Source organism: Trachemys scripta, chromosome 20 (genome assembly GCF_013100865.1).
Source record: "Trachemys scripta elegans isolate TJP31775 chromosome 20, CAS_Tse_1.0, whole genome shotgun sequence".
Classification (NCBI taxonomy): Eukaryota; Metazoa; Chordata; order Testudines; family Emydidae; genus Trachemys; species Trachemys scripta.
In genome coordinates this window covers 10,751,033-10,767,591 of record NC_048317.1, presented here as the reverse complement: position 1 = coordinate 10,767,591, position 16,559 = coordinate 10,751,033, and the positions used below count along the sequence as shown (strand labels likewise).

Genomic DNA, 16,559 nt, shown 5'->3' with positions numbered 1-16,559 from the left:
CCGCTCCACACAGGGCTGCGGGATGCGGACTAGGGCCTGCTCAGATCCTGCATCCTCCCCGTGACTACCTGCCTCTCCCCGGCCCCAGGTCGCTTTTGCCACTAGGCCAGGCTGAGGGGGCACAAAGCAGAGGGCACAAACCCACCCAACCCCGCCTAGGAAAGGCCTCGCCACTCTGGCATTGGGCTCCAGTCATCTGTGGCCACAAGGGGGCAAGCTTGAGCTCTTGTGAAGGCTCCAGAGCCCGTGAGGTGGAGCCCCCACCAGCCTGACTGCACCTGAGAGTCTCCTGTCCCGCTCCCGCCCCACAGGGCCAGTGCATCCAGGGACCCTTACCCAGGGGTGCCTCCATTTCTCAGCAGCCTCTGACAGGAAGGGGGGAGCCCATCCTGCAGTGCCCTCACAGTGACAGTTTCTTACCCCCCCCAGTGTGAGCTTCCTCCGAGCAGTGCCCTTGCAATGACAGATCCTCCCCACGGTGTGAGCTTCCTCCCAGCAGTGCCCTGGCAATATCACTCAGGACTCCAGCTGTGTGAGCTCCCCCCCCCCCCACTGCCCCCAAAATGCTACCAGGGATGTTTTCCTGTTCGAGGTCACGGGAAGGACCTCTCAGAACAAAAGCACCTCCCTCCCCACTCCCGGCCTTTAAAAGAAAGGCCAAGGGGATCCGGCTGTGTCAGAGCCATCTGGGAGCTGTGCAGAATTCTCCTGGCAGTGCCACCGCTGCGCTGGCAACAGAGGTGGAGGCAGTGCCAGCATGCAGGTGAGAGCAGGTGGTTCCCCAAAGCAGACACGCTCACCTGACCTGGGCAAGTCGTTCTATTACATGGAGATCACTGGGGAAGAAGGAAGCAACTGACGGTCCCTCCCAGCAGCTTCGTATCGGAGCCGGGCAGTCTGCTTCTAGTGTCTAATGGCATCCAGACGCCCAGCTCAGCTGGAAAACGCCCCGGGGCTTGGGAGTCTCTGCCAAGAGCTGGTGCCAGGGGCGCACTGCTGCCCTATGGCAAGGCAGAGAGCTGGGCTGTGGAGGCCCAGGTGCTCCCCACCTCCTGGAAGACATCCAGAGCTTGGTTCCCGAGACAGTCTCCACTGCTCGCTCTTTGTCACCAGGAAAGGGCCGCTCCTTTCCTCCAGAGCGCTCTGCTCCCTCACCGTCCCCCCCGAGAAGCCCCTTGGACAGTGTCCCTTAAGAACCATTCTCCCCCACTCCCCACACCCATTTGTTATACCAGCAGTGTCTAAGTCAGGCCTCGAAAAGGGGAGTTTTTCAATTGTAGTAACATCTCCCCCCGCCCCATCTCCCAGCCCCTGGCAACACCTAACTTCCAGCTAATCCCAGTCCAGCACAGCCCAGGCAAATTTCAATCTAAAGCCCTGGCTTGGCTAAGAAGCAAGGTGAGCTAGGCCGTGGTAACACCCTAGTGTAGACAGGATAGATGTCATTTTCACACCTATTGTTGTTATGTCAAGGGGGAAGCCAACAGGTGTGGAAACTACCAGGCCCTGTCCGCACTAGGACGTCACCCTGTGTTAGCTCCCCGGTGGCGAAAGCACACTTCTTCCCCCAAGGTTAGACACACCCTGAGAACCAGAGGGCTGAAAGAGATGCCACAGACACACACAGGGGTGTAGCTGTCCTCCACGGCAGCCACTGTGAATGAGATGACAGGAGGGAGCCCCAGAGCTGGGATGCTGGAGTTCCGAGGGCACCAGAACACGCATCATTTGGCCGTGGGCTGGAGGAAGGGTCTGAAACCAGCGGGAGTGTCACAGTAGGACTGAGCGCGTTGGGGAATCGCTGGGGCTTCTGCCTCCGCCACCCTCTGGAGCTGGCTGCACTGGAGAGCCTGAGACACTTGGCCAGAGGCTGAGGATGAATCAATTCTGTCCAAAGGACGTGGCTACGCACTGCCTACCCGCTCCTTAACATCCAGCAGCTGCCAACTCAAAGGGGCAGTTGTTTGGAACATGGGAATGCCACGCAGGACTCCTGGGTTCCCTTCTGCCGCTGAGAGCCCTTGTAACAAGTCTTAGAGCAGCACTTTCAAGAGGGCCTGGCCCCGGGATGTCTCCATCCCGGGATACCTGGGGCCAGTGCTCAGAGGGGCTGGGTTCCTGGCAGGCTTCCTGCAGACCTAGCTGTCTCAAGATGGCCACCAGGAGCTGAGGCACCTTACCCTGCTATCACAATGGTCCTTAACCTCTCCGGCTCCAATTCACCATCCCCCTGTTGTAGACACAGGGTAACAGAGCAAGATGGCAGCCTTTCGCAGCCCCTTTGCCCTGCTGGCAGTGAGCACTCAGCGCAGGGCAGTGGAGAATCGGGCTGCCCATGCCTCAGTTTCCCTAGGCGTCCAACAGGATGGAACACTGCACTGCAGAGCCTGACTGGCTTTTAGAGGCTCATGCCAAGAGGCCACAAGGAGGGTCAGCCCCAGCCCAGAACCAGGGGCACAGTCTAGCCATACAGCTCCTGCTCTGGTCTTTGCCCAGAGTCCACACTAAGGGACCCTCCCTGCTCCCCAGCTCCCCCAAGCCTCGGGGACATTTCATTGCACACCGACATCAAGGCACAGTTTGAGAAATCATTTATTGGTCAGAATTGGGCGACCAAACCAATAGGAGCATGTTCCCCCCACCTTGGGGGGAAGGCAGCCACCGCCCCGCTTGGAGCGCACCGGTCAGCCTGTGCGACGACCCCTGAACTGACACCCGAGGAAGATTTGCCTGGAAGATCCCAGCCCAGTGACACTATCGCGTTGCTGCACTCAATGCCCAACGCCAGGCTGCTCGGGGAGCCTAATCCCCGGAGACAGTTAGGCCCTGGAGCCTATGTCCATTGGCGGTCGACGGATGGGGACTCCTAAGTGCCTAAACCCCTTCGGAAAGTGTGATTGGGCTCCTAAGTCAGTTGGGCACCGTGACACTGCGTGCAGCACCGCCGCCGTAGCGTTAACAATCTGGGCCTTAGTTCAGAACAGGAATTTGCCAGCAGCCGGGATGGTTATTCCGTGTGCTCAGTGCATTGAGAAAACCAAAATCCCCCCTCCCCCATTCCCCCGGTTTAATATGTACAGTAAAAAAACCCCCCAAAAAGCCCCCCCCCCCAATGTAAAACTTCCCCTCCCTGCCGGCCCAGCTCCTGTGGGGCGCCTGCGCGAGGAGGGATTTGCCGGCGTCCCCAGGATCCAGCCAGCATCTCCGAAAGCAGGAGGAGAGTCCACCACACAAGCCCTTTCATCCCAGGATACCTGTGAAATCCCAGCTGTCCTGCCACTGCCGGCCTGGGGCCCCCTAGTGGGCATTCCAGACACCGCCCTGGCTTTTCACAGTTCAGTCCCTCCACTGACAGCAGTGGCTTCAAAGCTAAACGAACCATTCCCAGCGCTCTGGATCCACCTGCTCCAGGGCGGAGGCTGATCGGCAGCTGGGGTTAGGAAGGAATCTCCCACCTACCCCCGAGGTTTATTATTGCGTTAGATCAAAGGTTTGTGTTGATGCTGCGGAAGAGTGGGGATGCCGAGCGAACCGAGCCAGTGGGTTGGTCCCGTGGGGCAGTCCTTGTGTTCCCACTGCAGCAACTCCCTGCATTGGGTAGAGCCTCCCACCCCAAAAATACCCGAATGGAAGCTTGACGCCAAAGGAAGGCAGAAATCCCTGTCTTGTGTCTGCTTTATAATGCCCACAAAGAGATCTGCCCAAGGCTGAGTCCCACTGCCAGAGGGGTTCCCCTAGGGCTGGTAATACGGTGCAAGAGACAGACCATGCAGGGGAAGATTGCGCCTTCCCCCCCAGCAAGGTCCCTCGAACAGGAGAAGAAAAAAGTTCTAACTCCGCCACAAGGAGCGTCACAGCTCATCACCAAGCAGATGAATTGGTTCTGGAGATGGGTAGCACCAGGCCACGCCTGGAAGCTCACAAAGCCATCCAAAGAGCTCCCGAGAGGAACGTGGTCATATGTCCAAGGTGGAGACCTGGGTGACGCGGGGGTCGGAGTCGATCTCGTAACGATAGCGATACTCCTCCATGAAGTTGCGGCAGGCGTCCCGCGTGCTGTTCACCCACGTCTTGATGCCCCTGCGGTTCAGGTAGAGCACGAAGAGGAAGACCACGCCGATGATGCCCAGAACAACGCCCAGGAAGACATAGGAGGTCTGCAGAGTGTTCTTGCGGTGCTGACTGGAGTGGCAGCCCAGCTCTGCCCCGGCCAGGTCCATCAGGGATGTGTTCTGGAGGTGCCGGGGGAAGACACAGGCCAGTTTCTCCACGTCAGCCACTTGCTGGCTCCGATTCAGCCAGCTCACCAGGTCCTCGATGTCGCAGTTGCACACGAAAGGATTGTCCCTCAGGAAGAGGCGAAGGTGCAGCTGCCTCCCCAGCTCAGCCAGCGCCTCGATCCGCAGGGTCTTGAGGGCGTTCAAGGTCAAGTCGAGGTGCTCGAGGTCGAGGCCAGCAAAGGTGGAGTTCTTGATGTCCACCAGGGAGTTGTTCCTCAAGTCCAGGTGCCGGAGGCTGCGGAGGCTGGAGAACATGCCCAGCGGCAGGTAGACGATCTCATTGTTGGTCAGCTCCAGCTTGGAGAGGCTGCGGAAGCCGCCCTGGACGATGGCAGCTGCCACGGGCCGGATGGCGGAGGAGTTGTAGAGCGAGCGGCTCAGGTTCAGCTCCCGGATGGAGTTGTTCCTGGAGTTGAAAGCGTCGGGGTGGATGGTAGCCAAGCGGTTGTTGCTCAAGTCCAGGTAACGCAGGCTGGGGAGGGCAGAGAAGGCCTGTGACTCCACAGCGCTGATCCTGGGGTGGGAGAGAGAAATAGTCATGCTCATGTCAAATATCCCAGGAGACCCAACGGCTCCGATTCCATCCCTTGGCAACGGCCCAGCACCTCGGAACTGGGGCCTTTCACCTCTAGGTCGCCCTTCCCACCCAGCTCTAAAGCTCTTTCCACCCATGACTAGTCAGTGAGTTTGCTGGGTCTCAGTCCATTTCCCAGGGGGCAGGTGTGACTGGGCCCTGGAGAAAGAACTCCCTTTGCATCAAGCTGAAGATACGTTGGTGAGGCCCATGTAGAAGCAAATGGAGGATTTAGCCTGTAGGGATGGCAAGCAGCACCGCCTGCCTGCCCTAACTGTCCCATCACATTTAACAAGAGCGCAGGGCCCAGTGGGCTCCGATTTTGGATGGTTTTCCAACCATTGGTTAGAAGGCCCAGACAATCTCATTAATCGCCTGGGGTCTCTCCTCTGAGAGGAGCCTTCATGCTCTCAGTACCAACGCTGGGACTCCTGCTTGCCAGGGACACACAAGAACCTTTGCGTCTTTTCCTTCTTCCACACACACCTGCATCTCGAAGGGAATGACTCCAGTTGCAACTATATAGATCCCAAGAAACCTGCTTGTATAAGGACATATTGGTTCTCCCTCTGGAGAGATTTCATGCAACAGGTTGTGTGTGCCCGGTCCTTGGATTCTTCCTACTCTCACCTTTGCCACTGACTCACTGTCTGGCCTTGGACAAGTCACATCACTTCCTCTTGGCCTCAGTTTCCCCATTTGTAAAATGGGAATGAGCGTAGGCGCCTTTGTAAAGTGATTTGAGAGGTGTGGGATCACCACCACCACAGGACTTAGTGTTATTCTGGAACTTGCCACTGTCCCTTTAAGAAAAGCTGAGTTTTAATCACACCCACAGAACCAAATTCCACTGTCAGATGTGCACATGCTGGTCTCCAAAATGCAAATGGTTGTGGGTGGAAACACATCCCTGAGGATCTGCAGGCGTCAGCCACCCTCCAAGAAGGTGATTAACTCCAGATGCTCCTCATCATTCATGCCTCCCTCATGTGAGCGACAAAGGGACCCGGGGTGGCCAAAAGGCCTTTGCATGCAGTTTATTCCTCTCCTCCTTTCCAAGGGGGATGGGGGCAGGGGGATGCCACTTAGTGTTAAGTCAATTTCAAGAGCATGAATTATTCCTGCCCTTAGCTGGGCTAACGTTGGGCCCGATCCTGCAACCCGCTGAATATCTGCGGTTCCCGCTGACTTCAATAGGAGTTGAGGGGGCTAAGTTCTCTATTAGCACAGGGCCTAGTTCCCCCCACAAAGGAGTTGGCTGAAGGCCTGTAACATTCCTGTGACATCTGGGAACATACTGATCCCAGAGGGGTCTTTCATGTGGATTTGGGATGTTCCTTGGACGATTCTGGTTCCATACAATCAAAACATAGGGGCTGATCCTCGTCCCCCTCAGCTGGAGTAACCCCACTGCAGTTAGCCAGGTCACTGGAGAGTCAGGTCCATTTTCTGGCTGCTTGAGGTACAGGTAACAGCCCCAGTTCCTCGTGGCTCATGGGATTATTAGAGGGAAACGAGAGCGGTTTGTCTCAGTCCCACCCTCCCAAGTCATAAGCCAAACGGAGCAGCTTTCCTGCACGGAGCAACTCAGGACAGCTTCAGCGCTAACACTTACTTTGCAATTGCAACGCCTGAAATTCTACTAACTATTGGCCAAAGGCAGAGGTGAGAATGCAACCAACCGGAAATTATTTCTCAGAAACCGAGGTGTGTGCGTGCGGAGCTTTGCCACCTGCTGGTCCTTTAAATCTGTGTTTGAACACGCCTTAGAACTCAGCTGCTGCCCTACCCCGACACCTGCCTCTCTCGGAAATTACTTGACCCAACCCCCGTCTAGCTCCACTCACTTCCTCCTGACAGACGCCAGCGGAGGGTCTGAATCCAACCCATTCCATTTAGCTACAGGCAAATATTTGGGGGGCTTCCAAGCGGCAGCTGGATTTCAGAGGTGGGTGAAGTGACCTTATCAGTGCATTGGAAGGCTAACTGACTACCGTTTGTCAGGCACCCTGGCTCCGAAGGTGGTGTTTTTATTATGAAGAGGAGCTATTTTTACAGAACCCGGACTTAATCAAGGGGGAATGTGAGCTCTGAGCTAAGCACCCCTCCTACTTAAACGGACACGAGCAGCAGGTTCAAGTCTCTCTGCCCCAAACAGCCAAGACACCCTAGGAGCTCAGGCACTGGCTTAGACAGAACTAGAGCCTAGAATTTTGATGACAGGCCCTGATCCTGTTCCCACGGAAACCAATGGCAAGATGCACAGGGTATGTCTACACTGCGGTTAGACCCCTGCGGCTGGCCCGTGCCAGCTGACTCGGGCTAAGGGGCTGTTTAAATGTGGTGTAGACCTTCAGGCTCAGGCTGGAGCCTGGGTTCTAGGACCCTGCAAAGTAGAGGGTCCCAGAGCTTGGGCTGCAGCCCAAGTGTGAACGTTTACCCTGCAGTTAAACAGCGCTAAGCCTGAGTCCGCTGGCAGGGGCCAGCTGCAGGGGTCTAATCGCCATGTAGACATACCACCCATTGACTTCATCCAGGCCAGGGTTTGGCCACCCTTTGAATACTAAGCTGTGTTAAGATGGCAGCCACTTCTCCCCATCCTGTGCGCAGGCTCACGGCCACTGTGGCTAAACACAGCTCCGAAGCCGGGTTTTGCAGGGTTTTGTGGCCACTGGGGGAGCATATGCAGGCCCACCCAGGAAGGAGAAGCTATAGCAAGGTTTCTGCCTAGACATTAAGCCGTCCAGTTGCTAAAGAAATACTCCAGGAGAAAACTGCAGCCTCACGACACCCACAGAGACAATTACTGGGGCTGTCCTCTGCACAGGTCTCCGTTCCTTTTGCAATCAGATCCCGCACCCTGACTCACACAGCAGAGAAGCAAAGACACTACGCAGGGCTGGCAGTTGGTGTTAATTTCTTTGGTAGATAAATGGGACACCGGGAACTGGGAAGCAGGTTCCGCTTCCTTACTCCGCTGGGTATTTGGAGCTCATGGAACTTGCTTTATTTATACTGCAGTGGGGCCTGAAGGCTCTAAATCAGAATCAGAGGCCCATGGTGCTAGGTGCTGTACAGACACAGTACGCGCCATGAAGGGCTCACAACTAAGGGCCTGATCCAAACCCCACTGAATCCACAGAAGTCTTTTCACTGACCTCATTGGGCTGCAGATCACATTCCAGGAGCAGGACACAGATGCTGCTTCCCAGTCGTCTTTTCGCAAGGTTGTGTGTGACGCCAGAGCCATTTGACGGTATTAAACATTGCACACACCCGTCAACACGATCACGGGAACACACTCCCTCGCCCCCACCGTCCCCAGCCCAGCCTGGTTCTCCGGCTGAGAGTCCCATGGCTGGAACAATGCCGGTGACTCAACTACATCTCTGCGACCAGCCGCCACAGGGCTTGCATCACAAGAGGATACTATTAAGGAGGCTTCTAGCACCTTTCGAGGAGTTCTGCAAACGCTGATGCGTTACCCCTCACAATCCTCCTTCAGCAGGAAGTACCATCGGCCCCTCACCACCATCCTGCGAGAAGGAAGCTGAGACCCAGAGAGTAAAGCCAAAATGAGAGGCTACTTCTGAAAAATGGTAGGCCTCAGTGACTTGATTGGACAATGGCTTACCCAGGGTGGCCATCTGGCTTGGATGGTTTAGACACAGCGAATCCTGCATCTCGGCAGGAGATTAGACTAGATGACCCTGGAGGTCCCTTCTAACCCCATGGCTCTGTGATTCCAGCGATAGACCCAGGAGCTTGGCTCAAAGTTCCTCACCCCAAGCGGACTAACTAGCTCTGGTTTGCCAGAGTGCCTCAAACGCCCGCACACCACACTGAGAGTGAGTACAGACTCAAAAGAAAGTAATAAATTCCAAGTCCTTTGTATCGTCCCCCTGCCGGGAGGGCAGGCACAAGGTCTGGCTGGGCAGCAGCAGGCCTTGCCTGGTTTATTCTAGGGGGCTATCTAGCCTTCTCCAAAGATCACCTTGGTGGGGTGGAGAAGGGTCACTCATGACTGGTGGAAGCCCACCCCCCAGCTGCGTCTCAGGATCACGTGCTGGTGGCTGAAGTCTTCTATCCCGGGGAACAGCTACAGCACGGACAGCAGTGCCAGCCCCCCTGCTCCCCACAGCCCTGCCAGCGTGCCTTGGCTCTGTGCCAGAGGGGGCGCTAGTGGGAGGAGAGCAGAGCCCACGGTCCAGCCAGCCTTGGGCCCCTGGGTTGAACTGGCCAACAATGGGGCCTGTTCGTGCCAATGGGCAGGTGGTTTTGGTGATGTGGAGACTTGCCCACTCAGGACAGGAATCACTCAGACTCTGTCTGCATCAGCCACTGACTGGCCACCTGACAGTACCGCCTGCGCTCACCAATGCCGGCTGGCTGTGGGTTAGAGATCCAGGCTCGCTCGCCCATTGCCTCGTCCGCAAGCCAGTCAGTCCCAATGAAAACCCAGGCGCCAATTCCCAGGCAGTGGTACCGACCTCCTCCCCAGCCAGTCGCAGAGCACTGGCGGGTCTCAGCCGAGAGAGAGTGAGAGAGAGAGAGAGAGAGGTTCCCACAGCATCAGCCCCGCCAGGGTCTGTTTCCAAGCTGCATCTCCTGTAAGCTTGTTGCCATGGCAATGTCAGCACTTCTCTTTCCCTGGCGGTGGGGTGAGAAACGCCGATCCTGTGGAACCGGCCAGGTGGGAGTGACATGGAACATGGGGACGAGGCACACGCGGCTGACCGGAGCCTGGCCTGCGCTGGCCTAGCAGAGACAGGTCCCCAAGTCACGATGAAACCTTCCTCTCCCTGCTGAACGTACCTGATCTGGCAGTGGGTACCAAGGGGATCTTTTAAAGATGTCCATGCAAAAGGGGCTGACTGGTTCAATGATCTAACCATGGGCTTTTCTCCTCCGAGGGCCGGCTTTGAAAAGCTACTGAGGACACAAGTGACATGAGTTGGATGGACTCAGCTCAGTTAGGGGAGGAGGGATAGCTCAGTGGTTTGAGCATTGGCCTGCTAAACCCAGGGTTGTGAGTTCAATCCTTGAGGGGGCCACTTAGGGATCTAGGGCAAAAATCAGTACTTGGTCCTGCTAGTGAAGGCAGGGGGCTGGACTCGATGACCTTTCAAGGTCCCTTCCAGTTCTAGGAGATGGGATATCTCCAAAAAATTTTCCCACTGTATTTTGTTCAGATCACAAAAATCACCACCCCAGGCTGAAATGGGTCAGGACGGACGTGCACCAGCAGAGCTGCGCGTGGGGAGCCCAGGACCAAGACCAGGAATAAGGGCCACATGACGCCAGCTCCAGCACGACGGCCGGTGCCAGAACAAGTCAGTGATCAGTGGGGCCCTGATACATGCTCAGTGCAGGACGGCTACACCAGGCCAAGCAGGATGTCTACCTGGCTGGGGTGAAGCGTTGGTAAGAGACGGCAGATATTCCCCGCTTGCCTCCCAGCTCCGTTCCCTGCAGACGGCTTTCCCAGCTGCTCCTGCCTTTGTCCTAGCCAGTGAGAACATGGAAACTCAGCTGAGGGGCTGGGTCAACAACAGGGAGAGGCAGAGGAAAGGAGCAGGGAGAGGAGATGGCCACCATTCCCAGGGAACATCTGCAGCCATCCCTGCTAGATGGAGCCCAAGACGTTCTTTAGATCAGGAGCACAATGGTGGGTTTTCCCTTCCGCTCTCCTACACCAGCTACAGCTGTTGGCACAAAACGTTTCCTCCCCACTGCACCTCCCTGGCTCCTCCCCATATACCGGTCCCCAACCGCCATCCTCTGGCAGCTCCTGATCATGGTCCTGTAACTCCACAGCTAGGCCTGGCCTGAGGATGTGAGCCCCTCACCCCCAAACCCAGGGACGGGCGCATCCTACACAGGATGATGAGAACCAGGGAAAGCTGCAGCCGTGGGCTCCTCTAAACCAGGGATCTCAAACACATGGCCTGGGGGGTTATTTTCTGCGGCCCGTGAGCTCCTCGCGGCCCCCCCACCCCCGCGTTTACCTAGAGCGGCTTGGGCCAAACACGCAGCGGGGGCAGGACAGGTTGCCTGCCCTGCCTGCCCTGAGCCCCATGCCGCACCTTGCATCCTGACCCCCTGCTGCACCCCTCACCCCCCTGCACCCCACACCCCAACTCCCTGCCCTGAGCCCCTGCCACACCCCACACCCCTCTTGTACCCCCTGGGGGCAGGGAGGGGCGGAGTTGGGGTGGGGATTTTGGGGAAGGGGTTGGAATGGGGGCAGGGAATGGGCAGGGCCTCATGGAAGGGGTGGAGTGGGGGCGGGGCCGAGGGTGGCACGGGGAGAGGTGTCAGTAATGCGGCCCTCGGGCCAACGTACTAGTTCTTATGTGGCCCTCGTCGTCATTTGAGTTTGAGACCCCTGCTCTAAACCCTGCCAGCCTTGCCCAACACCGTTCTAAACACTAGCTCAGGGACAGGCAGGACGTATCAGTCAAAAAGCCTGGTGCACTAGAGAGCTCCACGCCAGACCTCGGAAGTGGAGCTGGTGCCATGCTCTCTCCTGCCTCCATGCTGGGGGAGGACCGGACCCCAATGTACTGAACCAAACCAAACAGCCCCAGGCTCTCCAGCAGTTCTGGCAAGGCCTGGCAGGCCTGTTTTCACACAGCTGTGCCGCAGGGTTCCAGTGCCTGGTGGGAGTTCAAAAGCAGGCCATGGTTCTGTTCACGAGACCTTACAGCCCAGTAGGGACCACTGCACTGGCGAGATGCTGGTCCACCCAGGCAGCATCTGGCAGGTGCCATTAGAGGTGAAGCACCCAGGCAAGCCTCCCCTTCCCCCCTGCCCCCTGCATCATCAAAGCTAGCTCTGTGCCTTGCTGGGACCCCGTATGGAAGGGGAGTTGGAGCGCGGATGGCAGAGGAGGTCTGTATGTGGAAAGGTTTATACCGACCCAAGTGACGTCTGATCAGAGGGGAAAACTTACCTTAGTGCCTGTGCCTACTGCAGAGTTACTAGCACCTTCCCCTGAAGTACTGCCAGACAAGAGACGGGCTTAGGTGGACCACAGTCTGCTCCAGTCTGGCAGTGCCTTGGCAAAACAGCTCCTGGTTTCCCACCTGTTTTCAGCCTTCCATACCGAGGCTCAGGGACCCAGTAAGGAGCCTTCCTCCCCTAGGATGCTGGTTTGCATCCAGCCGAGCTCGGTAGTGACATCTGACTGCATTCAGCCGCCAGCCTGACACGAGTTGGTGGATCTCAGCCCAATTCCTTCACAAAACCACTGGTACAAACAGCGCCTTGCTGGCTGTCGTGACGAACAGTTCAAGGAGCAGGGACAATCTGCACACCCTTTACCATGCCTGAGACTGGCAGGGTAGCTGGCTTCCTGCTGCTGCCTGCTCGGTGGCTAAATCGAGTGCTCCAGTCTCCAGGGCTGTCAATGCTGCACTAAATTCACTTCTCTCGCACTGCGCAGGCCTGTCCCTGTAGGTAACACTCTAGGAAGTGAATGTACCTGATTTTCACTCCTTTTTGTCCATCTGCTACAGACACCACCCACCTCCGGTCCACGCGCTCTCTCCGGCGCAGACGGCCAAGTCCCAGCACGCGCAGACGCTGCTGCTCAGAGCACAGCCGTACAAGGCATCCCTATTCGACGTCCGCCCGAGAGACCCCCCGGCAGCACTGCCAAGGCACCTCAATCAGCCTCGTCAGAAATACCAGGGACAAATATTCACAACCCGCCGTGAAACGGGCACAAAGGACCAGACCCGACAAGCCAACCCGAGTCTCAAGTGACCCCGCAAAGTACTTGCGGTGTCCCTCACGGTACAGAGCATTGGAAAGGACAGACAGGCTCAGACCCACGGTCCAGCCAGCCCAGTATCCTGCCTCTGTCAGCAGCCAGCACCAGCTACCTTGGACAAAGGTGCAAGAAACTCAGCAGTGGGCGGCTCTAGACAGAGGAAATTTCTTCCTAACCCCTTAGATTAGAGGTTGGTTCTTTCCCTGAAGCATGGAAGGGAGAAGACTTTGTTATAACAGATAGAAAGAGGATTCTTTATTGAGTCTGCTAGAAACAGACAGGTCCCGTGGTTCCCTCTGGCTCCTGGACTAACAGTTTGTGCTGCTAGTCACCACACAGGGTCTCCCCAAGTCCTGACCTGGACCCAACAACTGTAGAAGGACGTGCTCAGAATCCTACAGTACCCGGCCCACGCTCCCAGTAGAACTATTTTAAGGCCACTCTTTTGCCTTCGGATTTTAACCGTTCAAGTCACTTTCAGAAGAAGTTTTTCTGATGGAAGCCTGCAGGAAAGTCACATTAGAGCAGCTCCGCACCCTTCAGAAGCCAACTCATCCCCAGCAAATCCGTCACAGCGCATGGGGCGGGGTCTCCAAAAAGCAGTGTGCCCGGCCTGCCATCTGTGCACCAAGGGCTCCCGACCCACTGAGCGGAGGACAAGTTCAGATTGAATTCTGCACGTGCCAACTTCGCTGAGCTCATCAGACCTTGCGGGTGGTGGGAAGTGGGACTCAGGCTTCCCAGTTCTACCACACTGATCTGGGCCGCTATCTGGGCTCCCCCAAATGCTTCGCCCGCTACTGCTTGCCAGCCTGCTCCCCAGATACTTTATTGCATTGGCTTCCTGTACGCACCAAGGTAAACTGAAAGATTCCTTTACATTGGTCGTAGGATCGCTAGACACAAACAGCCCCCTGAATGTGTCCTGCCGGTGCAAAATCCAAATAGCTGCCAGGATGCTGCACTGCCAATGGGCGCTCTGCAAGGCCAATGAGAGCTTCGCTTTCCTACGGACTCACTCACCAGGACTGGGCCCTGCAAGGTTTGGCACACTCCAGTGGGAGCCCCATTTCTCTGGCTCAGGAGAGCGGGAGACGAAGGCTCCCCAGTGAGATCCAGCAGCACTTTTAATATTGATAACTACGGGGAAATTAGACATTTTCATGGGACTGAGGATCAGAGCCGCTGAGTCGCCTGGGAGAGAATTCAAGGTTCGGGTGCAGCTCACTGCTGAGAGGTGCAGCTCCCCAGGTTTCTAGGTGTGAAAACTCAGACCCATTGGAAAAGCTGGAGGGCAGCAGAAGCCCCTCGCCTAGCTGAGTCGGATGCAATAGTATCTTTATCAGCTGCATTATGGTGCTAAGTCCACCTTAACCTCTCAGGCCTGCTGAGCCCGTCCAGACACTCAGAGATCAGCTTCTTGTGTTAATTCAAGGGGCCAATGGGCTCTGAATGCAGCAAAACCAGAAAGAACCCAAAGGCACTTGCAGATTTCCCACTGGATGCACGTGGAGGTAGGGTAGGGGTTTACATTTACAACATTCACATTTCTATTGTATAAACATGCACCGGAAGGGGTGTACGGTGCCAAGAAGTTACAGCCATGGCCATTTGCAAATGGGTTACAGACACCGGAATAACCGTGCCAGATTAGTGCTCCAGCTAGCCTGCTGCGCCGTCTCTGAGTGATGCTTCACAGGAGGTGCAAGAAACCACGTAATGGGCAACTATGGAACGCCCTGCCCATAGGGGAAGTTTCTTCCTGACCCCCACCAGTGAGCAGCTGACTCATGCCCTGAAGCATGAGCGTTTAGATCCCTTCTGAAATAAACTGACCTTTCCTTATGCAAGGGGGTTAGGTGGGTGTTCATTATTGATTATAAGCATCTAATCCTTTTTGGAATCCTGCTAAGCTTCTGGCTGCAGGGGCATCTTGTGGCAGTGAGTTCCACAGTGTAAAAATAAAGCGTATTTCCTCAGATGGAGGAGAGAGAATCTTACACTGCCCTAAGCACCATCTCCCACCCAGCAGGCTGGGGCGTTACCTGTTGTTGGCCAGGGAGAGGGTGACCAGGTTGGGCAGCCCCTGGAAGTCCCGGCTGTTGATGCGAGCGATCTGGTTGCTGGTGATGAAGAGGTTGCGGGTGTACCTGGGGATCTCGGCCGGAACAGCGCTCAGCTCCTTCAGGACACACTTGACAGTCCGGGCTGGTTCCGAACACTCGCAGGGGGTTGGGCACGCCGGGCAGGCAAGCGGGGCAAGGAGAAGACTCAGGAGCAGGAGCCCCCAGGACCCCAGACTGGCAGGGGGGGGCTCCCGGAGGGACATTTCCAACACGCCTGCAGACAAAGGGGGGCCACTAGGGTCCAGCATGATGCTAAACAAACCAGCCCCCCCCCCAAGCCTCCTCTGAGAGCTGTTAACAGAGACATGCCGCCAGAGCTGGGCACTGCACTCCCTGTCGTCCCCCCCGTCCCTTAAGCAGTATCCCATCCCCCACGATCCTTCTTCCCCTCTTTCATATACCACCAGGATCTCTAGCCCCTCCCCACCTCTCCCTTAGGGTCCCCTTGCCCCCACCCACCTGCCTTCTGCAGCCCTCTCCCCCCGCTGGCTCCTTTGCACCCCCAGCTCCCCCTCCCCGCCCCTTGCACCCCCAGCTCCCCCAACCTCTCTCTGCCGGCCCCTTTCACACACCCCCGGCTCCTTTGCACCCCCAGTTCCCCCTCCCAGCTCTCCTGCCCTTTGCACACCCCTCACCCCCTCTTCTCCCCAAAGTTTCTGGGCATTTTGCCCCTGTCCTGGGATCCCCCAGCCGGTCCCCGCATCTCGCCCCCCGAGTGACCGGGGGGCGCAGAAGTTGCCCTCTGGCCGGGTGGGAAGAAGCCTCCCCCGGGCCTGGGACCGGGGACCCCCAGCCGGGGCCGGCCCGCGGGTACTCACCCGTTCCCTGCCGCGGGCAGAGTCCGCTCCCCTTCCCACCGGGCTCCGCCGCGAGCGCACAATGGGCTGAACGAGATTCAAAGGCAGCGGGCGGGGCCGGCGGGGAGGGGACTCGCCCGCTGCCCGCCCCCCGCCTCCTTCCAGCCGGCCCCCTTCGTCCCCCTGCCCGGCCCGCGGTACCTGCTGCCCCGGGGACTGGCCCCTTTGAAACCCGTCCTCCCCCCCTCTGCATCCGGCCCGCAGCGTCTGGGGGGCCCGGGGCTGCCATGTGCTGCCAGGGGCAGGCAAACGCCTCGCGTGGGCGGCCAGGCTACACGCCCACCCACCCACGCAGGGCCGGACCGCCAGACACAGGCGAACACCGCCAGGCAGACAGCCCCCCACCCAGACACACCCACACCGAGTGACAAATCAGTCACAGGCAGATCGCAGGCAGGTTGAAACAAGTGACACACACAAACCAGGTCTGCACACACAGAGTCTGGCAGAGCCAGGCAGGCCAAGCCAGTACATCCACACACACCCCATAGACTTTAAGGTCAGAAGGGACCATTATGATCGTCTAGTCTCACCTCCTGCACAACGCAGGCCACAGAATCTCAACCACCCACTCCTGGAACAAACCCCTGACCTATGTCTGAGCTATTGAAGTCCTCAACTTGTGGTTTAAAGATGTCAAGGTGCAGAGAATCCTCCAGCAAGTGACTCCTGCCCCACGCTGCAGAGGAAGGTGAAAACCCCCCAGGGCCTCTGCCAATCTGCCCTGGAGGAAAATCCCTTTCTGACCCCAAATATGGCGATCAGCTAAACCCTGAGCATGTGGGCAAGACTCACCAGCCAGACACCCAGGAAAGAATTCTCTGTAGTAACTCAGATCCCATCTCATCTAACATCCCATCACAGGCCATTGGGCATATTTACCTGCTAATAATCAAAGATGAATTAATTGCCAAAATTAGACTGTCTCATTATACTATCCCCTCC

The 16,559-nt window shown here is 57.1% G+C and overlaps 1 protein-coding gene across 1 annotated transcript; it reads right to left on the bottom strand.

Annotated features, from left to right (window-relative positions):
- Positions 1–3,101: 3,101 nt before the first annotated feature.
- LOC117868408 (trophoblast glycoprotein-like) lies at positions 3,102–15,843 on the bottom strand. Its single transcript, XM_034754317.1, has 3 exons — positions 15,576–15,843; positions 14,677–14,971; positions 3,102–4,794 (listed from the first exon to the last, which is right to left on the bottom strand). Exons 1-3 carry the CDS (start codon positions 15,841–15,843, stop codon positions 3,957–3,959), a joined length of 1,401 nt encoding a protein of 466 aa, XP_034610208.1. The 3' UTR covers positions 3,102–3,956.
- Between the last annotated feature and the right edge of the window lie 716 nt (positions 15,844–16,559).